Source organism: Etheostoma spectabile, chromosome 24 (genome assembly GCF_008692095.1).
Source record: "Etheostoma spectabile isolate EspeVRDwgs_2016 chromosome 24, UIUC_Espe_1.0, whole genome shotgun sequence".
Lineage (NCBI taxonomy): Eukaryota > Metazoa > Chordata > Actinopteri > Perciformes > Percidae > Etheostoma > Etheostoma spectabile.
Genome location: NC_045756.1, coordinates 10668806 through 10692692, shown reverse-complemented (window position 1 = coordinate 10692692; position 23887 = coordinate 10668806). Strand labels below are relative to the sequence as shown.

Genomic DNA, 23887 nt, shown 5'->3' with positions numbered 1-23887 from the left:
CACCTGGAAAAACACGCTGATGTGAAAAATCAGTGGAGTTCCCCTGTAATTGTCTTATAGGACTTCTCTCAACCCACGCTATGTTGAACCCAAGGTTACACCCTTGTGTTTGGTGTTGAAATTTGTCAACATTTATTTCATGACGAAGACAAAACCGAGTTATCACTTCCAAATTATTTTGCTGTGGTGTAGCATAAGTACAAGCTGTCCTTATTGTTTAACCCTCATGTTGTCCTCGGGTCAAATTGACCCGTTTTCCCATATCAATGTTCTTTTTAATTCCCCAAATAACATGATTGATCCCACACAATGTTCTTTGGCAAGTAAAAATCTCTACTTTCATTAATTTTGCAGTGTCGCTAACAATTTAATAGCGTTTGACAAAAAGAATTGAAGTAGTTCTGAAATAGTATTGAGTAAAAGTTGACATATTCCAGTCTGTGATTATCCATCAACATCCATTCCTTTAATTTTAGTCTAAATAATTCCTAATTTCTGCTTTTCTAACTCAAACATTAAGTGTAATTTCCTACAAATGAGGTTCATTGAACATAAATTCGAAAAAATAACTGTAAAACTAAAGTTAATAAGTTAGTGTTACGTAGTGTTGAAAACGTCAAAAAGGAACAAACATTGAAAAAAAGCGGACAAAAACGTAAAAAAGTTAAAAACCGATAAAAGTTTTTTTTTTGGGAAGACAACACAAGGGTTAACGCTTCTGGTACTGTTAACAGTTAAAGTTACCATTCCTGGTTAAGTAGTTTATTAGTGGTAACATAACATTACTTCTAAAGTCAAGGGGCATGTTACTGACATATCCATTGTGTTGGAATTATAATGATGTAATATCAGTACGTAATATGTAACACATTAAGACTAACCTTAGCTCTGTTCTTATTTGATTTGGGGAAGCTTTCACTCTTCATCCTGAAATTCTTTTCGCTTATTGAAAATATTTGAGATAATAATTAATCTAAAGTATAAAGTAAATAATAAAGTATTTAGAGTACTCTTGATTTTTATTTCTGGTTTGAGGTAATTGTCTTGCCTACTTATGCGATTTCCAAAAAGCTCAAGGTAAGCATATTCTGTAGCTGGAGGACTTGACACATTCAGGCTGAAAATTAGAAAAAGAACTCCACTAAATATCTTTGACTGTCCCTGGAGTTTTTCATCCTGCTACTATCTGCAGAAGAGCAAACTGTATGTGTGTCCCCACTGAGCCAGAAACCGAATCTCTCAGCTCACAAAGAACATAAATACAATTTAATGTAGAGTACCTTTATTATTCATCCACCCATTGTCAATAAAAGAAAGGAAATTAAAAATGTCCTCGAGAAAATTGCATTATGTACCCAGTAAATGCTCATGTGGCTTTTACTTTACTGAGAAAGTAAGAGAATTACCTCAGTCTTTCCTTTCTATTTATAACAATTACGGAGTCTTGCATTTCTTTAAAGTATTACATTTAAGTTTAATCAGATGTTTCTTTTTACCACAAAACACTGTGGGCCCTTTAATACAACAAGCAAAGTAAATATCACTGGCCACCGTTCTTTAATGGCTTTTACTGGTGTAGCAACAAAATCGGCATTTCCCTTCATTATCCATAATATACTACCACTTCCTATCATTTTGCTATTTCATTGGATTTATTTACTTGAGAAAAACAAATGTTTAGGAGTGTGATGTTTTTGTTTGAGAAGTGATGTGTCTCAAAGATGTATTTTCTTATTAAACTATGAACAACTGATGTGGCTCAACCGTAAGTCTATTCCTTAAGACCTCTATCTATCCTCTGTCTTAATTCCTCCAGGCTTCCATCCCTCCATCGCTTTCATCTCTTTCAGTTGCCCTTCCCTTCCCCTCTCTTCTCCTCTGCTCTCTGCTTCGCTCCCCTGCTTCCTTCTGTCTCTCCCTCATCATCGCTCATTATTGTCCTGATGGAGAGTAAACAAGGCCATCTTTTCCTTCCATCAGTCTGTCAATTCCTCCTCTCTTTCCGGTTGGATAAACATATGGATGGCTCTTCCTCCCTGAACCTGCTCAGGTCTGCTTCATCGGCCTCCCCCCCCCCCCTCCCCCGTCTCTTCTTTCTCATCTCTGGCTTTGTCATTAGTATGCAGAAGAAACAATAATATTCCTTCATGTGCCTCCCACTTTCTCCGGCTCCATAGCTGTCTGCTCTCTGTTTCTCTTTTGCTCGTTGCTTCTCCCTCTACTGCAATTCCTTAATATTTAATCTGCTAATGAATCCAACATCCGATTTTTCTGAAGTCATAAATAAAGGGCTAATAGTGTGAGATAATTTATACCATTTCCAATAATTACATTTCCTGAATTATGTTTTATTTTTATTTAAATGATGGAGTCATCCTTCTTATTTTGCTTTGTTTGAACGTGATACTCAAAGTTAAATAAAGCGAGTGGAATTTAAAGCAGGTGTATGTAACATCCTTCATCTTACAAATAAAAAGTTGAATTTATAAGGAATATAACATGCCCCTTGTGCAATTTTCTGTCTGGCATGACCGGTAGCTTATGAGCTTGATAAAGCATTCTAATCCACCTTACAGCCTGTGTTTCAATAACAAGGAGGTGCTCTGATTCACTGAGGTCACCATCTCAGTAATCTATCTGGACATTTTAGGGGGTTTGATTATGTGAAGACAATTTTACTACAGTTATTTATTATTATGAATTCATCTGACAATTTTTTTTTTCTCAAACAGATCAATAATTAATTTGGTCTATGTCAGAGAACAGTGGAAAATACCCATGACAATTACCCAGGTCCCAAGATCCAAATGTCTTGTTTTGTCTGACAAAACAGTCCAGAACTCAAAGGTAACCTATTCAATTTAAATGGAAAACTAAGAAAACCATAGGCTGAATACTGACCTTTTGAAGCTAATAACATTTGTATTCAAATAATGACTTATAGGTGCTCTAAGCAATGTTGAGTGACGTTACCTCTTGTTGATGTTAGAAGTCTAGAGAGACCGCGTTTATTTTACAGTGTGTTCTGGGGACAGGCAGCTAGCAGATAGTGAGGAGATGTTTTTTTACAGTGTGTTCTGGGGACAGGCAGCTAGCACATAGTGAGGAGATGTTTTTTTACAGTGTGTTCTGGGGACAGGCAGCTAGCAGATAGTGAGGAGATGTTTTTTACAGTGTGTTCTGGAGACAGGCAGCTAGCAGATAGTGAGGAGATGTTTTACAGTGTGTTCTGGGGACAGGCAGTTAGCAGATAGTGAGATGTTTTTTACAGTGTGTTCTGGGGACAGGCAGCTAGCAGATAGTGAGGAGATGTTTTACAGTGTGTTCAGGGGACAGACAGCTAGATAGTGTGGAGATGTTTTACAGTGTGTTCTGGGGACAGACAGCTAGCAGATAGTGAGGAGATGTTTTACAGTGTGTTCTGGGGACAGGCAGCTAGCAGATAGTGAGGAGATGTTTGCTTTATGTGACAACAAATGTAGCCTAAAACATGCGTGACATGGCTTAGAGCACCTTTAAAGGAGCTAAAAAGGTTATTTAATAATAGCTATGGATCAAACTGTGAATGGTGTTGCTCGTAGGAGCCTGCAAACCCACAAGTCTGCTTCTGATACATCTTTTGAGTAAATAGGCCCAGGCTATCTCAAAATGTGACTGTACAACCACAAAAAAGATTTTTGTAAAACTGATCTTTTTTCACTAGAATTACATACTCTCTAACTGTACAGTGTGGAGGGGAGCAGGGGGATGAGCTTTACAGAAAGCATATCTAATTGAACAGCCATGAATAGGCCAAGCTTTGTTAAATTCCCACAACACTGTACAAAGTTTGATTGGTGGCTGGGGACCCCTGTATTCCTCACATCCTGGGTTCAGCCATGATTAAGCGGCGTTAGCCTACTTTCTTCCCCCCCTCCCCACACTTGTTCTCTCTCTAGGACCCTGTAGCACCTGCTGATCCCTTGGAGCCTTGACGTCAGCGCTGTAAAAGATCTCCGGTGCGCGGAGGCAACGGTGCCATAGGCACAGCGTCCGTCCAGCGCGCAACGCAGGTGGCTGCGGCGGCACCAGCACCACCACCACCAGCACCACCAGCACCAGCAACAACAACACTAGACTTCCCCGCCCGACTGTCACCACACACACACACACACACACACACACACACACACACACACACACACACACACACACACACACACAGATCGGCATCCTCCCCGGGTTTTTAACCGGTCCCCCTCTTCAACTCTCCAGCCGCGCCATGTCGTCTGCTGTCACCGAGACGGAGGACTCGGCGCGCAGCTCCCCGCTGACGCCGCTGAAGCTGGTCGGACTGGTGTGCGTCTTCTTGGCGCTCTGCCTGGATGTGGGAGCCGTGATGAGCCCGGCGTGGGTGACTGCCGACGACCAGTACTACCTGTCCCTGTGGCAGTCATGCTGGAAGCCGGCGAGCACCGAGAACTGGCAGTGCAGCAGCACGCTGGGTTCAGGTAATGAGGAGGAAGGGAACTCACAATTTATGGGATTAGAAAATCACAACAACCGCTCCATCTATCCTGTCCCGCGCGCAACGGACAGAATAGAAGGTAGGCAGTTACCATGCGTCTTTTGTTGTGCGTTGACATGAGCTTTTTAATGTAGTAGAGAACAAAGAGTTGTTCTGAATGACATGATGATGATGATGATGATGATGAAGATGATGATGATGATGATGATGGACGGATGCTTCCTCACCTCTAGAAGGGCATTCATAGAGGAATTTCCCAAAGATAAAAATCTTTTGACTCCACAAAGCAGGTCCCCTACATCTCCCCTGTCCCTTAACTAAGCCTCATACTGACAGTCCTTGTCAAACTGTGATATCCACATTAATTATTATGGAAGTGAAATGAAGGAATTTGCCAGGCTGGAGTGCACTTTAAGTAGAATTACACTCAAATAATTGTGTTCTGCTTTGAAAACTGTAAAGTAAAAATGGATCATAAATAAAAAATAAAAAAAGTTTGCTATTTGCAGGCTTCTGTTGCCATAGACATCCTCTCACATTCCTTCTCATCCCTCCTCTTTTTCTACTTAAATACTGGTAAACACTGACCCTGATGTTAATGTGCACACAAGTGGCTGGCAACAGGTCTTTTAGGGGCGTGTCTGTAGATGAGCATTAGATGAACACCAGTGGGATGCAAATAGTTTATTATGAATGCATTCATACAAACACAATTGATGGTCATTAAAGCCCTATTTTTAATCAACGAAATGCAAAAATGCAATGGTTTTCTTCAATGTCAATGTCAATTTTATTTCTGTAGCACATTTAAAAATAACAACAGTTCACCAAAGTGCTGAACAGGGTTGATGTCAAATACATGAATAACAAGTGTAAAAATTGCTACAACCAAAGTGAGTCACAGGGAAACAAAACAAGTAATTTTAATGTCAACTTTAACTAGAAAATATTTGGCAGTTTATAATCCATATGAAAATTATGAAAAACACAGTTGCAGGCTAAAAATGCAATTTTAAGTTGTTTAATGTAATAGCAGCCCTGGTAGCTGGATAGCTGAGTCTGGTACACTGTTGTTCAGCCATGTTTCCACAAAAACAAAAACACAGCAGTGTCTGAACTCATGTTGGGAGTTTCTTTAAAGTTGGATGGAGTCTAGTTTGTTGTCTAATGATTGGACACTTGCAAGCAGAATGGAAAGGACAGGTGGCTGTCTATCATTAGCTTTTAAATTAAAGGTACCATGGCAGGATAATTTCACTTTATGAGGTTTTTTAACATTAATATGCGTTCCCCGAGCCTGCCTATGGTCCCCCAGTGGCTAGAACCGCTAAGGTCTATAGAAAGAGACTTCAGATACAGTATTAGGGGACCACTAAGGTCTATATAAAAGAGACTTCAGATACAGTATTAGGGGACCACTAAGGTCTATATAAAAGAGACTTTAGATACAGTATTAGGGTACCACTAAGGTCTATATAAAAAAGACTTCAGATACAGTATTAGGGACCACTAAGGTCTATATAAAAGAGACTTCAGATACAGTATTAGGCGACCACTAAGGTCTGTATAAAAGAGACTTCAGATACAGTATTAGGGGACCACTAAGGTCTGTATAAAAGAGACTTCAGATACAGTATTAGGGGACCACTAAGGTCTATATAAAAGAGACTTCAGATACAGTATTAGGGACCACTAAGGTCTATATAAAAGAGACTTCAGATACAGTATTAGGGACCACTAAGGTCTATATAAAAGAGACTTCAGATACAGTATTAGGTACCACTAAGGTCTATATAAAAGAGACTTCTGATACAGTATTAGGGGAGCACTAAGGTCTATATAAAAGAGACTTCAGATACAGTATTAGGGACTACTAAGGCCTATATAAAAGCATCCAAAAAGCACCATGTCATGGGACCTTTAATGCTGCTCAAGAGCTATAACATGCATATTCAGCCTGTTAGTATTACTTCACAATAATCACCATCTAGTAGGGCTGTAACAATACACCAAACCCAGGATTTGGTTTGTATCACAAATTTTGACCCACGATTTGATACAGTACATCTTCTTTTCTGCCACATGGCTTTATTTTGTCATCAATTACATCCGATTTTGCAATACAGTAATACAACAGATACCTTATTTATTGATATTGATTAATTTCAATGTTGATCGATCCAACACCAAAGATTCTTTAGTATCTTAAAATAATATCTACAAAATCGTTTCAGTGGTTCATTAACTCGTTTAAATGAGACAGAAGAATAATGGTGATGCTAACAGTAATGGACAATTTCCCTTCCAACCTGTGGGGGGTCAAAGAGAAAAAGTGCTTTGGTGTATACTGTAAAGGTGCTGCTTGACAAGAAAATAGAAAATGCTAGGTCTATAACATAAGATTAGGACATTGTTCAACACGCTCAGTTATTTTTAGAATGATTGTTTTGACCACGGTTCACAACTCTGGGCTAACCCACGAATTCATCAGTAACGTTAAATTTATAGATTGACAACTAATCTAATGGTAATTTAGCTAACTAGCACACCTAGCAGCCATCCACTATCATTACAGCCCCGGGGACACATCCACAGTCAGCCTCCAGCCAGCTAGCAGCCATCCACTATCATTACAGCCCCGGGGACACATCCACAGTCAGCCCCCAGCCAGCTAGCAGCCATCCACTATCATTACAGCCCCGGGGACACATCCACAGTCAGCCCCCAGCCAGCTAGCAACCATCCACTATCATTACAGCCCCCGGTCCGGGGACACATCCACAGTCAGCCCCCAGCCAGCTAGCAGCCATCCACTATCATTACAGCCCCGGGGACACATCCACAGTCAGCCCCCAGCCAGCTAGCAACCATCCACTATCATTACAGCCCCCGGTCCGGGGACACATCCACAGTCAGCCCCCAGCCAGTTAGCAGCCATCCACTATCATTACAGCCCCGGGGACACATCCACAGTCAGCCCCCAGCCAGCTAGCAGCCATCCACTATCATTACAGCCCCGGGGACACATCCACAGTCAGCCCCCAGCCAGCTAGCAACCATCCACTATCATTACTGCCCCCGGTCCGGGGACACATCCACAGTCAGCCCCCAGCCAGTTAGCAACCATCCACTATCATTACAGCCCCCGGTCCGGGGACACATCCACAGTCAGCCCCCAGCCAGCTAGCAGCCATCCACTATCATTACAGCCCCGGGGACACATCCACAGTCAGCCCCAGCCAGCTAGCAACCATCCACTATCATTACAGCCCCGGGGACACATCCACAGTCAGCCCCCAGCCAGCTAGCAGCCATCCACTATCATTACAGCCCTGGGGACACATCCACAGTCAGCCCCAGCCAGCTAGCAACCATCCACTATCATTACAGCCCCGGGGACACATCCACAGTCAGCCCCCAGCCAGCTAGCAGCCATCCACTATCATTACAGCCCTGGGGACACATCCACAGTCAGCCCCCAGCCAGCTAGCAGCCATCCACTATCATTACAGCCCTGGAGACACATCCACAGTCAGCCCCCAGACAGCTAACAACCAGCCCGGTCAGCACTTAACTCCGTTGCTAAGGACTCTAACGGCAGCTATACCAAGTGACACCCCCCGCCTTTGCTTTTAGCCATCTTTACAGTAAGACAAATTTACCAGACAAAACATGGATAAGGCACCAAAAGGACTAATACTAATACTAATAGTAATTGAAGATGTGGTAGCATTGGATCTGGACGGGAAGAATTCTGGGAGTTGAAGGGGTGTGTTGCGATTTGCCTTCTTACTCCGCAACACAGGTTTGTGGAACTGAGTGTCGCGATTTTGGTTTCATATTGCACATTGTTACAGCAATACTGTCTAGATTATTAAAGCAGCAAATCTGCCACGCACGGCTAACCCACAAATTCATAAGTAACGTTAAATTTATAGATTGACAACTAATCTAATGGTAATTTAGCCAGCTAGCACACCCCTGTCTGTCTGCCTCAGTCTCCCGGCGCTGCAAGGTTTCAGTCGGGATGAGAGCCGACAACAGGCCCTGGGACACATCCACAGTCAGCCCCCAGCCAGCTAGCAACCATCCACTATCATTACAGCCCCGGTCCGGGGACACATCCACAGTCAGCCCCCACAGCTAGCAACCATCCACTATCATTACAGCCCCGGTCCGGGGACACATCCACAGTCAGCCCCCACAGCTAGCAACCATCCACTATCATTACAGCCCCGGTCCGGGGACACATCCACAGTCAGCCCCCACAGCTAGCAACCATCCACTATCATTACAGCCCCGGGGACACATCCACAGTCAGCCCCCAGCCAGCTAGCAACCATCCACTATCATTACAGCCCCGGGGACACATCCACAGTCAGCCCCCACAGCTAGCAACCATCCACTATCATTACAGCCCCGGTCCGGGGACACATCCACAGTCAGCCCCCACAGCTAGCAACCATCCACTATCATTACAGCCCCGGTCCGGGGACACATCCACAGTCAGCCCCCACAGCTAGCAACCATCCACTATCATTACAGCCCCGGGGACACATCCACAGTCAGCCCCCAGCCAGCTAGCAACCATCCACTATCATTACAGCCCCGGCTCGGGGACACATCCACAATCAGCCCCCAGCCAGCTAGTAACCATCCACTATCATTACAGCCCCGGTCCGGGGACACATCAACTGAGTGTCGCGAGTTTGGTTTCATATTGCACATCGTTACAGCCCTACTGTCTAGATTATTAAAGCAGCAAATCTGCCACCAATTCCATGGCAAAGTACAACTCTCTCCTGGGTGCTGCCACGTACCTGCACCTAGATAATTCATTTATCAAAACAGGAGGAGGATTGGAGGGAAATAAAGGCACTGGCTCGATATAGAGCTCATCCTGTCTTTTTTTTATTATCCCCCACCTTCTTTTGTTATCTAGAAAACGGCCTTGTTGTCACACACAGGAGATATTTTGCCGTTTTGATTGAGGATGATTTTGAATGTTGGATTGGTTCCCAGGGAAACTAGTTCACTTTAATTGCGGTGAAAGTGGCTTTCTTTACTACCACTGTGAGAATGGGAGCTGGCTGGTGCTAATTACACTTTGGGGAATTTAAGAGCAATAATTCTTTTTAAAGGTCTTTAAACTGTCATCTATATATCTATCTATCTATCTATCTATCTATCATCTATCTATCTATCTATCTATCTATCTATCTATCTCCCACACACTCACTCACTCTTTCTATGTAGCCTACCTGCAGAGCTGATATGCGACCAGTCCATAAGTCTCTGCTGCTCTCTCTGTGGGTGGGATGGGATCATGATTGTGTGTGTGTGTGTGTGTGTGTGTGTGTGTATTTGTGGCAACTGCGCAGTGTGTATTTGTATGCAAGGGAATTACTGTGTTTGTGTGTGTGACATAAGGGGAGTCTGGGTGTCTGTATGTCAGTGTGTAAATTAATGTGTGTGTGTGTGTGTGTGTGTGTGTGTGCCAATAAGAGGCTACCATGTTGAGCTGACCTATTTCTGGACATTCTCCTCTGAAGCCCAGCTGAATATTTCATGTCACTCTGATTTCTCTGTTGGTGCATCTCCTAGGACCTGTTCTCTCTCTCACTCATACACACACACTCTCTCACACACACACACACTCACACACACACACACACACACACACACACACACAACACAACACACACACACACACACACACACACACACACACACACACACACACACACACACACACACACACACACACACACACACACACACACACACACTGACCCTCTGTGAACACTACTTTCAGAAGTTCCTCTCTTTCCTTCCTTCTCACATACTATACATGTTATGGAAAAGCGTAGGAACAGGACTCTGGGTATATGCTGTCCTCACTAAAGGTTTCTTCAGCTATACAGCTAACTTAACATTATATTCTCCAGCATTATATTCTCCAAGGAACAGGCAGGTTGTTTTGTTTGGCAGGTTTTAATTAAGGAAAATATCACTTTCTTTTCTAAAACTGCAAAAAACAACACAAAAATATAAACCTCGTAATTATCTTTGCAAGTACCAAATATCTCTTGTGCATTATTCGAAAATTGTATTCATAAATTAAACCACTAGAAACCACTTCACTACTTCCATTATACTGGCATAGTAAGAAAGATGCCACTATGTACATATTAACCCAAGTTCTTTTTAAATCCGAGACTGTCCAGGGAAATAGCTGCTACTTCACCAGTCTGCACTCAGCAGGCTGTGGACTGTGTGACCCGTGGTCACCATGATGTCACCTGACTCAGCTGTAGCTCTGGTACTGACTCATCACCACTACTGCCGACACTTGAGCGTGCTCATATATTCTCATCGCCACCTAGCCCAGAATGTCTCTGCCGAGGCTTGAACTCTCTTCCACTGGTTCTTAACAAGATCTCTTTTTAAAAAGTAACTGTCTGGAGAGAGATACAACTGTTTTCTGTGTCAGCAGCATGGAAGGGGTTAGAATGTGCTAGGAGAGCCTCTGGGTCGGTGGATACACGGATTAATCACAATCACAAGGTGCTTAGGACTTCATGAGTGAGTTTTAAAGGTCCAGCTAGTAGGAGCATGGAATCTAGAATCTGTCGAGCAACTCCAATCATGTGCTCCCAAGTGCCACCCATATGGGAGGAGGGAGGAGGGTTCAAAACCCAGGTGCACCTTTTTTGAAGCAGGTACAGTGGTCTTTTATGCTTGAAACACAGGGACCTTGGGCATTCATTTTCAGCTCCTTACTTGCTCCAATAAATGTGGTCCCACAGTCTGATCGAAGCTGTTTAGCATGGCCTCTGATGGAGATTAACCTCCTGGGTGCATTTATGAAGCTTGAGTAAGTCATGGTTTTGATGAGCTCATTGTGAATTGCATGCATGGACATACACATGAACAAAACCGCCCACCTTTTGTCTTAGGCTTGGCCACCCCTTGAGTGTGATGACTTCCCATGGCCCAAAAACATTAAGTCCGACATATGAGAATGGTGGGTCGACCTGCAGGCGTTCTATAGGTAGAACAGACATTTCTTGCCGCTCCATTTTACCTCGCACATTTTTGCATGTGACACCCCTATGAATGCAGCTGCTGATGAGATGTTGTCCTCCCACCATCCACAGACCACTTGCACGGATTGTACCTTCTGTGAAGTGATATTTTACACATTCATGATAGTGGCGGACGAGCAGAGTTACTGTGTGGTTAAGGCTTGGGATAATGATAGGATGAGCTTCACACCTTTCAAGTTGTGCCTGGTCAATATGTCCACCTATTCTCAATAAGCCTTTACTGTCAATGATTGGCCAAAGTTTATGGAGAGGGCTTTGGGAAGGTTGCAGTTTGTCATAATGCATTTCAGCTCTTCTCAATAGTTTTCATGTCGCAAACATGTTATGATGACATGCTCTGCTTTATTGATTAGTGACTTTAGCAACTGCCAATCCATTCTTGCATATGTGCCAGCTAGTGATTTTGTTTGGTTTTTGTGGTAAACTCCAAAGGTAGGGCGATACCAACATCCCATCCCTTCTTTGAGTGGTGGTGCAAGCTCAGCATGTCCATTATCAAGCATTTTTGCATGGACTCAATGAAGTGCACTTTCATTTCAGGCTTCTTCTCTAACATTTTTCACATTGACATCAGACGGTTTTAAGCATAGTCTCTGTTGTTAGAGAAACATCTCTGTGTGTGTCTGAAAGGGAGAGGATCAACCCAGCTGTTTGTGTCATCTTGGAAGAAATCCCGTTCCATGACTCGAAGTAAAGTTACATCCTCAGTGGAATGGACGAGCAGGTGGTCATTCTCTGTTGATGGGTGTTTCACAGGATTTCGCCTGGTGATTAGTAGAAGCACAGCGGTGAAAGCATGTATTGTTCTCTTTCAAATATTTGTTTCTGTCATCAAGGCTCATTTTCCTGAACCCTCTGCATTTCTTCAGTGAATGAGGTTTGATATGCATTAGGGATTGTCTGTCAGGATTTTCCATTTTAGATACTGTATGACGACATGCAGCAATTTATTAGATGACGATATGCGTGTTTTATGTACAGAGACAGGTTTATTTTGACCTTGCTTTTCTTTCTTGTAAGAGGTTGTAGAGAGTGGGCAGGTTAAAGCTGGGTTTGTTTCTTTCTTCAGTTTCCCTGCAGATGAACCCTTTGAAGAAGCACGATATTCTATCTTGAATTTTAACCCGTGAGACATGTACCTGTCTTGGAGGTACAAGTGCAGTAATGGGCTGAGCTACTTTTCCTGTATCAAGGTAAGCTAATCATGGCAAGTACCCAGCTGTAAAGGCAACATCTGATTCTATCAATAGATCTGCCAGCTCTTGGAGTTTTTGATTGCCCCTGTTTTGAATCTTGGGAAAGTTCTCTATTTTACTTAACACAGCTCTCCCTATTGCTTCTGAAGATCCATATATTTTATTCAATCCCTCCCAAAACATTTTGAGACCAAGGGATGGTTGTCTGACATTTACAGACCTAATTCTGAGTGCCTGCTCACTTGACTCCTCACCCAGCCATATGATCAGCAAATCCATCTCTTCACTTGCTGACACCTCAAGGTTTTCAATTGTGTTGTGAAAGTCTCTCTCCTGGCTTGGTAATGTTCAGGTGCTGTAATCAAACCTGAGGAAACCAACTGGTTCTTAGTGAGAAACTTGGCAAGATCAGCTGTTGTAGTGTCATGATTTGTGTTGACTGAACGTGATGGCTCGATGGGTACTATGCTGACGGTCATAACTGCTCTGCTGTGGTACATCTGTGTGAAGCGGCTGTGAGTCCTTGCGTTGGTACAGCGGTCTCCTGTTGATGATCTGTGACTGAGCCTCACTCTTACCAGAGTAATCTTGATTTGGTGTGTGTACCGAAACTAAGAGGGGATTAACTCTCTTGGTGTCTGGGTGAATGGTTGATTTGTTAGTGCTGGAGGTGAGGGGTGATGATCGTCCTCATCTGCTTTAGATTCCTGTGCAAAGGGATGTAGAGCGTGGGGGGTAACATAGTCATCAGTTCTTTTTTGTGCACTCTTTTGAAGGGACAATAACTCAAGTTCTTCGATCTGGTCAGTTCCATCTATATCTCCTGCTGTCTCCAGAACTTAAGTTTCTGTGTGGGCAGATTCAGCTTCTCACTGTAGATTGATGCGATGTAAAGGCTAGAAATGCTGCGCCAACATATAAATCAAAATAAAATACAGGCCACGTTGATCAGTTAGGATGCGGGAAATGCGTTTGAATATACAAAGCAAGACAAATACCTTTTTATAAAAAGGCTTTGACCAGAAAATGGCTGAAGAAAGACAAACCATCAATAAATGAGGGGATTGATATAATTTACAATATATATGTTATGAAGAGAATTACTTTCAAACTACGGAACCAAGCTGATAATTTTGAAGAGAACTGGTCAAAACGGTTGAGCTATGTGTCATCTGTTACAAGACCTGATTTCATGTAGATCACAAAAATAAGTTTGAATTTTTTTAATAAGAAATGTCTTTTCCCCATTTTTGTGCAGTATCTTTATCATTTTTATTTATGATGTGCTTTAACTGCTGTTTTACTTAATGCTCAAATCCTCCTTTCGTCATGTTGAATCCTTTATCAAGAACTGTTTTTTCCCCTATCTTCAAACTGCATCTTTATATTTTCTTATGCATGATGCACTTATGGTAACTGCTGTTCTACTTAACGTACAAATCCTCCCCTGTCACGTTATGTTATGTTGTATGTTTCGTGCCCAGATGGAACGTAAACATATGTTTATGTTACTAAAAGAAAACCAATAAAAGTAAATAATAAAAAAACTAGAAACTTAAGGGCCTATTTGAGTAATAATGGATTTGACAAGGTGTGCTATGGCTCCAGGACTCTAAAGATCCAAAGTATGCATCCGTGGGTTAAACTGACAAAGGAACACCCACCAGCTCCACACAAATAATAACCATGCAAACAACAAGCAAAATGTGGTTATATGCAGAGACAGATTGTCAATCAGAGTAAGACATATTGAGTTCACAACATGCACAGCAAAGCTTTTAATTACTTGGACTAAGATGGGAAAACAAAGGCATAAAGGCAGGATCTCACTTTGAGGAATATGATAGAACAGAACTATTGTGCAAAGACCAGCTGTTGCAATTGCAATTTGAGTTTCCTCGTTAACTGATACAGGTACAATAATAGTGTGTAGTGTTATAAGTATCTGAAGGCCCCTTAATAACAATGGCAGTTTGACATCACAGTAAAAGTCACAACAGCAATTTTACTAGGTCAGACATAGTACCATGGGGTATTGTATGTCTTTATTTGACATTTGATTGGGGAGCGACATGCAACTAAAGTCCCCATGTGGACAGGAATCCCACATTCACATCATGTGGGATGGATGAACTTGCAGTCATGTGAAGGTTTAAATTAAATCTACTTACATTGGCTGACGTGAGGCATCTGTAGTATGTGTGGCTGGTTTTCAGACTTTTCTGCATTATTTATTGCTAGGATATTGCCCTGATATTTTGGAACGTTCACAAAAACCGGAAGCTACCCATAATTTTAATTTAGATGTATGCTATTTTACGAGATGGATAACTCCAATATGACATGAACATGGCACAAACAATGACCTAATATCCCCAATGACCTAAAATGCAGGCGCCCTGCCTGCATTTTAGGTCATTGGGGAGATTTTTCTCATGTAAGATCAACCTATAATAATGACTAAATAAATTGAGACCAGCACTCCCTCCCTAAAATCTTTTATTCATGACAGCTGCATGTATGAAATGTTGAATATCAAGCAAGAAACAAAAACAAATTAAATGACTCACAACTTTAAGCTGCTTTAATCAATATTATCCACCTAATCTGAAGCTCCCCACTGCCAGCAGCTGGATGCTGTTTGTCACACATAAGAAAAGCAGCAGAATTGTCTAATAAAGGATGTAACTATGAGTCCCTCACACTCATGTCAGTCATTAATCAAGGTTTAAACAACAATACATTTTACAGTCCATTACTGATGAAGAGAGATGATGTGTGAGAGATCCAAATTCACTTTTCTTCCTTCATATCATTTATCATTACCTCCCAACTCACCGCTGTTCAATAGCAGTGCCACCAGGTTTTATTTGAATTCTTTTTTTATTTAACCTTTATTTAACCAGGACAAGTCCCGTTGAGTTATAGTAACTCTTCTCCCAGGGAGTCCTGGGCAAGACTGGCATCTAAAAAGTTTCAAAATACATATAAGACAGGACAAAGGTTACATACTACACCACAAATCTCTATACATACACTATACATACTAAACACAAAACAAGACATTACACTTAACAAGCTAATACAGACACACAACTTAAAGGGCACCTAGTTAAAACCAATTACACTGTTCAGTCAGAGATGACTTTAAAAGGTTTTTCAAAGTATTGAAATGTGGAATTGATTCTGGATTTAAGGTGTTTTGGAATTCATTCCAAACATTGGGTGCCATGTCACACATTCATTCTTGCTCTGTCTGTAAATGTCCTCTCATCCGTCTGAATAAAGCCATAAAACAACAAGTTATTTCATGGGATTATTGATATTGATGACAGTACAGAAGCTTCAATAGTCGGCCAGCAACCAGCATACAAGATCACGTGAACTCCACACACACAGACACACACACACACAGACACACACACACACACACACACACACACACACACACACACACACACACACACACACACACAAGCACATTCATCTTTTCCTTAATTGTTCTACAACTCAGATTTCCTGCTCAAACAAAGTATCTGTTTCAGATATTAAAAAAATGCAACACCAACAGCTTCAAATGAACCAGAAGCACAATAAGTGACTGAGAACAAAAGATGTGCTATAGTCTGTCATTCATCTGACCTTGACCAAAGATTTCCCAGGCTCGCTGTTGAATTTAGTTACAGCTTGAGAAACCATCACTAAAAGCATGTAAACCATACCATGTTTCCTCTTTTCTTACACACAGTATATTGTTTAGAATTATAAATATTGGTGAGCATTTTCAGCTGATTAGCCAATTTTGCATGTGATATTTTTGCACATTTAGGAGTAAATCGCATGTCCTCAAGTTGGTAGCCAGGTGTGATTTGAAACAAATTAAGTGGAAAATGGTGTCATTTTGGACCCACCTTCACCGGTCTTTGTTGTCACAGATTTGTCACCACTGAAGACCTAAAAACCTCCATTACAGTAATGCCTCCTCGCTTTCTGCCCTTCTGATCTTTCTCTATCAGTCTATCGATCCATCCTTTGCTTTTACGTCCCCAGCCTTTTTCCCCTGTTCTCATCAATGAATGGAAGTCTTTATCCCAATATTCAACCTTCCTCCAATTTCTTTCTTTCATCTCCTTTTTGTTTGTAACTCATTCTCTTTTCCCCTCTCTCCTTCCAGTGGGCTTCATTGTTACATTTCCAATGTTAATCATTTTCCCTTTGCAATGTCACCATCCACCTTCTCCTTAGCCCTCTCCGTCTTTGTGCCCCCTTTCCATTTTGTCCTGGGTCAAGTCTCCCCCTTTTTCTTCTCTCCCTCTTTTCCTCTCTTATCCAGACCTTCCATTTCCCTCTTCTTTTTCCTTCTGGCTCCATCTCTCCTTTCATTGAGCTGAGCCCCAAGAGACGTTGTTCTATTTGTAGCGGCTGAAGGAGGAATGGGAGATGATGTGGCATTCAGACAGACAGACAGACAGGGACCTATACAGTTGCTCCCACTTGCCATTCCCACACTCACGTACGCACACACACACACACACACACACACACACACACTGGAGGCACGATAGGATGTGCATGTGCCAAAACACACATAATCCTTTTTGGTGAATGCAAATCAAGCTTTCTTAAAGCATTTACACAGCAGTATCACAGCAGCAGCATGTGGCAGCACATTGAAAGCCTGTTAAAGTCTTAAAATAAACACATTCTAAATTATGGTTACATATTATATAAAACAACTAAATTGTCCTCCATACAATTATATTCTTCTGGTGGTATCTTCATTTAATAAAAAGATTAAATATAAGCAGAAATATGACCTTCAAATGTTTTATATCCACTGTGTGAAATATACAGGGTTGTTATTTTCTATAGTTTACATTAAGTTCACCTGTAAAGACCTGAAAGACCTGAAACTGTAAACCTGTATATTGAAGAAGTTGGGTTGGGTTTTGGACTGTGGGTCAGATAAAATAAGACATTTGAAGACATCACTTTGGTCTTTGGGTAATTAAGCTAACTAAAGCGATTTTTGTCATTTTATAGACTAAATGATTAATTAGATAATCAAATTACTTATTGCAGTGATAGTGTATTTGCAACGTGAAGGGTGATGAGCATCACAGGGGGCTAACGCAAACCATAGACAAAGAATGGAAAGAGTCTAACCCAGTGAAGACATAAAGGTCTCTGCAATCTGCATATTTCTCCATTAATTGGATCAGTTATTTATCTATTGTGGCTACAGTACATTGTTGTCATTTTAACATAATGTTAAAATGACAACAATGTAATGTATGTTTACACTGTACTTTTGATTTTACATGAGCAGCTAAAGGACTGGGAGGATCTGTATTTTGACAGGACCCCAAGGTAATACAGCAGCTAATCAGTGTGACTGCTTAGACCGGCTTTACAGTAAAGAAAAAACTGTGACAGTGCAGTAATCCTATCACATGGCAAACAGTCACATTACAGCAAGAGGTATTTCTGTGTGTGTGTGTGTGTGTGTGTAAAAAAAAGAACAGTGTGTGTTTGTGTGTTAGAAACTGTTAAAGTAAACCAATTAGCAAGTTGCATACACCAACGTGTGTGTGTGTGTGTATGTGTGCAAGGGAAAGAAAGAGGGAGGATTGATAGGGTACATATGGCAAATTCTCCGGTTGCATAAATGTGTCCATGATGTAATTTGAAAAATGTGAATGTGTGTGCGTGCGTTTGTTTGAGAGAGAGAAGGAGGGGGCGAGGTATTTGCAACAGTTGCAGTGAGTGACTGTAGTGGTAGTGATAGAGAACATTACATTCAAAATACAATGCACTTGGCTGATACTGTCAAGCTAGTGTAATGGAGTAATGCTTACTTATACTTATACATTTTGCCGATGTATGACTCTACAGAGACCTTGCCCTCTGCCTGTATTTTTTCTTGTTTTATTGGGCCTTCTGTGAGTGTGTGCCCACCAGCCAATAACAGCATGCATGGGGTCCAGCCCGTTTACATCACTGCGTTCTTGGGCTCTGACTGTTTGACTGAAACACACACATCCAAAATTATGGAGCTCTGCATTCGCACAAAGTCAATATGACACTTTCCTGCATGGTTGTGTGCAAGGTGCGTGGTTGTTTGTGTGTTTATTTGTGCTTTAGAATGGAATAATAATTTAGAACAGAACAGATAATAATCATTTTTTCATGCCAGCACCGCTCCATCTCTTCATTCACTCTCTGGCTTGCTCGACCACTGCTGCTTTCTCTCTCTCTGACTTGTTGAGCCGGAAAGGAGAGGCCAACTTTGAACGCTGTGACACCAACGGACAGATGCTGGTTAGCATCTTCAAGCACATCTAATCATATAAATTTCACAAGAATGAGAGGCTGCAGAGACGGCAGTTAATGATACTCTGCCAAGGTAGCCGGAGCAAAATAGCCGCTTGAAGGAACTTGTTTTTGTGGAACGTTCAAAAGTTGTTTTAGTCGTGCAACAGAAAACTCCGACTGGACAGATAGTCTAGCTAGCTGTCTGGATTTACCCTGCAGAGATCTGAAGAGCAGTTAACCATAGTCCTCAGAAAAACACCGGAGGTTAAAATGTCAACACAAAGGAAGCCCAAGGCAACGGATATCCGACCTAAATAAGTCAAAATGTTTGTTTCTGTGCTTCAAAGGAAGTTAAATATGAATTTATTAAACCGCCCGAGTCTCCTGAGGGCTTTGTTTTAATCCTAAACCTTCATACATCTTCCCTTGTTGCATTGCTTATACACGGGCAACAGAATTGCCTTAGTGTAGTTGCTTTTGTGGATCTGACTTCAATTGAAAATCCAGAGATTTTGCCTAAAGTGCTTCACCTAAAAGATGAAGCGAACAGATGCAAACCTCTGCAGGGTCAAAGCCTAGAAAATAGAAATTGAATTTAGGAATACCTTGTTAAAAAGAAACATTTTGTCCACAAAAGAATCTAATCAGCAGCATCATTCAAATGAAAAACTTTGCATTTGTAATAGACAGAGCCCCCCTGGGGTCAGTTTAGAAGAAGAAAAAAATTAAACATTCCCTCGGTTTTATAAACTGCTTGCATGTATTCATAATCCGTGCCCTCGGTTTTATAAACAATACGATTGACCTTTTACTGCTATCCTCCAAAAAACTGCCCCAGCAGCATATTTTAACACTTCTTACCCAGGCCTGGAGGCACTTAGTTGGGGTTAGGAGGCAGGGTGTTAGGCCTGGAGGTCAAGACCCAGACTTAGAGGCACTTAGTTGGGGATAGGAGGGAGGCAGGGGCCCCTGGAGGTCGATACCCAGCCATAGAAGCACTAACTGGGGCTTAGTTGGGAGGCTGGGGACCCTGGAGCATGTTAACACAGGATCGGAGGCACTTACTGAAATGATCCGTGCCGTAAGTTATCATATATCCTTGTTCTCTGAAGAAAGAAGCTTTTAAATAGTTCGTTAAATTCGTGCGCACTGATTGCAAAACCGTAAAAGTAATCTGTGCGCAAATAGTCTTTTTCTAAACTGACCCCAGGGGGGCTCCATAGTAATACAAGCTGCTTCTGATTGTACTCTTTTTTATCCCCCCCTCCTTTTCTTTCTGCTCTATAGCCCTCAATATCTTCTACTCACTTTCTCCTCTCATCTTTAATTTCCTCCTTTCCTCTCTGCCTCCCACTATCCACCTCTGCATCTCATCTTTCACCTCTATCTCTGTCTCTTCATCTCTCATTTTTCCTTATCTCTCCCCTCCACCATCAATCTTTCATACGCCTTTTTACCGCACTAGAGCAGTAAATTTAGACGTTTACACGACTTAAACATCTGTAAGATAAAAAATACATCACGTTACAGTAATAGCCCTGCAGTATACATTGGTGTCAGCTACTGTGCATTGACTTTGCATCTGTACTGATAGCTACATTTTGGCTTCAGATGCGATTCACTGATGTTTTATCCAGATCTTTCAGTTGGAAGTTTATCTTTAAGGAGCTATTGTATGTCCTTAGGAGTACAGATTATTTTAGTTATTTATGTATTTTGTAATGTGGCACTTTCTAGTTTAGCTGTCTAGTGCAGAAACAGGTTTTACAGGGGCTTACATGAGCCGGGCCAATTTGACAGCATCCCATCTAATCACAGTAGACATGATGAATAACAAATCTCTTTTCCTTCTGAGCCAAGGTGGATTAGATGATTAGGTGTGTGTGATTGTTTGTGCATGTGTGTGTGCGTAAGTGTCCGTGTGTGTGTTTGTGTGTGTGTGTGTGTGTGTGTGTATTGATGATGATTTTACACTAAAATCCATCCATTCTAATTGATTAGCACAAGTTTTTTTGCAAAGAAATGAAGTGAACTTTGGCACACTAATTTTGGCCATTGATCTAGACAGTGAGAGTCTAAAATAAAGGAAACCATTGTTCCTTTTTAGCTCTAATGACCGTCCACTTTTATTTCAAATGAGACTATGTAACTTTAGCTAAGACAGCGACCACTGTGGCCACTAGGGGTGGGAAAAAAAATCAATTCTTTGATGCATCGCAATTCTCTCTTGAACAATTTGATGCTTGATGCAGATAAGTTACTAATAGATTTAAAATGTGTTGATTTTTATTTAAAAGTTACTGTCTACAGACAAGTTCAAATCAGAAAACAGATTGACTGAAAGAGGATGGGATAATGGACAACGACTTGCCATACTTGGCAAAAATGCAGGAAAAAAATGGCCTAAAAGAGAAAAAAAGGTTTTGAACTGTATGTATACACATGATCCAAAAGGACATACGTAAAATAATTAGGCAAAACGAATAAAGACTGTTCATCTACTTTATCACATTACATCTGACCACCTCATGTTTCATGTTATAAGAAGCTGATTCTCCACCTTTAAACATGACTGAGCCTCTGACATGGAAGGTCACTGTGAGAGAAAGTGACTTTTACACATGTTTAAGGCTTAAGCATGGAATGACTGCACAATAAAAACCTCAGTAGACAAAACATTTTATTAAAACTAAATATATGTCAAAATCTAAGCTTTGCCTAGCTGCTTTCCCTATGAAGGAAACTAAGTAGGAAACTCAGATTTATATGTACTGTATATTTAAAAAAAATCATGGATGGAAGTGTACATAAAAAATTGTTGCAATGAGATGCATTGATAATCGGTTTAGAATCGAATCGTGCCAGGTTACTGGTTCATTAGCCCCCACTTCTCTTCCTCAAGTCATTTTTAAGAAGACGGAGAGAAGAAATACTGTTCTTACAGCTTACTGATGTGATGGGAAGTGTGAGAGACATGCATGTTGGTTTGTACAAGTCAATAAATGCATTTTTGTACAGCATCCTGACGGAAAGGAACTCTTGCGTGCTGGTGAGGGTATGTCCCTGTTTCTTTGCAGTAGCTGGCGAGCCTGGGAGAGCTCTGCAGACAAGTTTTCCTCATTCCATCCATCTTTCTGGAATCAGTGAGGAAAACTTGTTGTTGTCTAGAAAGATATGTCTATAAAAGGATGGAAAGAGTTTGTTTTTAGGTCATCCATTCTTTTTAAAGGTTATTTTGTGGGCATTTCTAGGCCTTTATTGACAGTACTGCTGAAGAAATGACAGGGGAGAGAGAGAGGGAACGACATGCCGCAAAGGTCCGCAGGCCAGAGTCAACCCAGGTCTGCTGCATCAAGGAGTGTGAACCTCTATCTGGGAACCCTAGCTCATCCATTTTGTCCAGTTGTGCTGTTTCTAACGGGGCCTCAGAAACCCTCCAGATGTCGTGCTGTTTGGGCCTGCCTTCTCTCTGTTGCATGCTTTCAGATTTTTTTCCATTTGTTCTGCTTTTCTGAGATGGCAGTGATTAAAGACTGGGCCAGATCCTCTGCTATGAGATCAAAATTGGGACTGTAGCCTATCCAAGATGAATTTGGTTGTTCTGAATAAATTCTCGAAAAGTGTGAGATGTGCAAAACAGACTATTCATCAATGATATATTTTGCCTCTGTCCTCTGACTGGCGGAAGATGTCACACAGGGAGGCCTGGATAGCTGGGAGAGTTTTCTTGACTGCCCAGGTTGAATTACACTGGCATGCCCATCAAGTGATACATAGCTTCTTGAGTTCTACTCAAGCTGCAATGTTATTATGCACTGGCCAACAACAAAAATGTAGGTCTACTTTATATTACAGTATACTGCATTACTTGATGCTGGCTAGTAGTGATCTAACCCATCTGCTGGATGCCAAAATTCCTCATGGTCTTTCAATGACACTGACTACAAATGCCTCACAATCTGAAATGTGTTCCTTACAACCAGCATATTTACCCCTCCAGGTGAGAGATGCTCTGCACTGTATCAGCCATTACAGTAAATATATTTGTGTGTCACTGTGAATGTATTTGTCATTTGAAATTAGCTTTAGGCTAACTAGCGAGGAATGAACAGATTGTGTATGTATGTGTAATACCCACAAATCTCGAGTTTGACACGATTCATGTGTGTGTGTGTGTGTGTGTGTGTGTGCGTCTGTGTGTGTGTGAGAGCATGTATCTTTGAATGTGCTATTTCAGTTTGCACCAAGCCGTGCTCCCTTTACATAAATGCAGACAGATTTTTGATAGCATGCCAGTAAAGCTTTTTAGCCGAGGCTTTTTGTCAGCTCAGGTATACTAAGTGCTCTCTCTCTCTCTCTCTCTCTCTTTACTACTTTCACTCAGGGATGCTCTGTCCCCAGCCTCTTCACGCCCTCCTTACCTCCTTTTCCCTTCTCCCCCCTTATTTCCTTTACCTTCACCAGCATCACCCTCAGCTTCTTCCTCCTTTTGGCATTTATTTGCATGTTACCCTTTCTTTGTCATTGGAGACGCTGTCTGCCTCATTGCTACCAAACCTCTCTTCCTCCCTCTTGTCTCTCCCTTTTTTTCTCAGTTTTCCTTTGTTCCTTGATTCCCTTGAATCCAACCTTCCTTCATTTTTCTCCTCCTGTCATCTTGCCTCACTTCTTTCCTTCCTATCCTTTAAATCACACCACCTTCCTCTCTTTTCTTTCACCTTCCATCCTTTTTTCATATGCTTTCCTTCCTTTTCTCCCCC

General features: G+C 41.6%; 1 protein-coding gene across 1 annotated transcript in view; it reads left to right on the top strand.

The window, feature by feature from the left end:
- Positions 1-3912: 3912 nt before the first annotated feature.
- Positions 3913-23887, top strand: part of LOC116674129 (transmembrane protein 47) — a 30526-nt gene continuing 10551 nt past the window's right edge. The window contains exon 1 of the mRNA XM_032506624.1: positions 3913-4490. Within this exon, the coding sequence (XP_032362515.1) occupies positions 4262-4490 (229 nt within the window). The 5' untranslated portion in view covers positions 3913-4261. The remainder of the gene's footprint in view (positions 4491-23887) is intronic.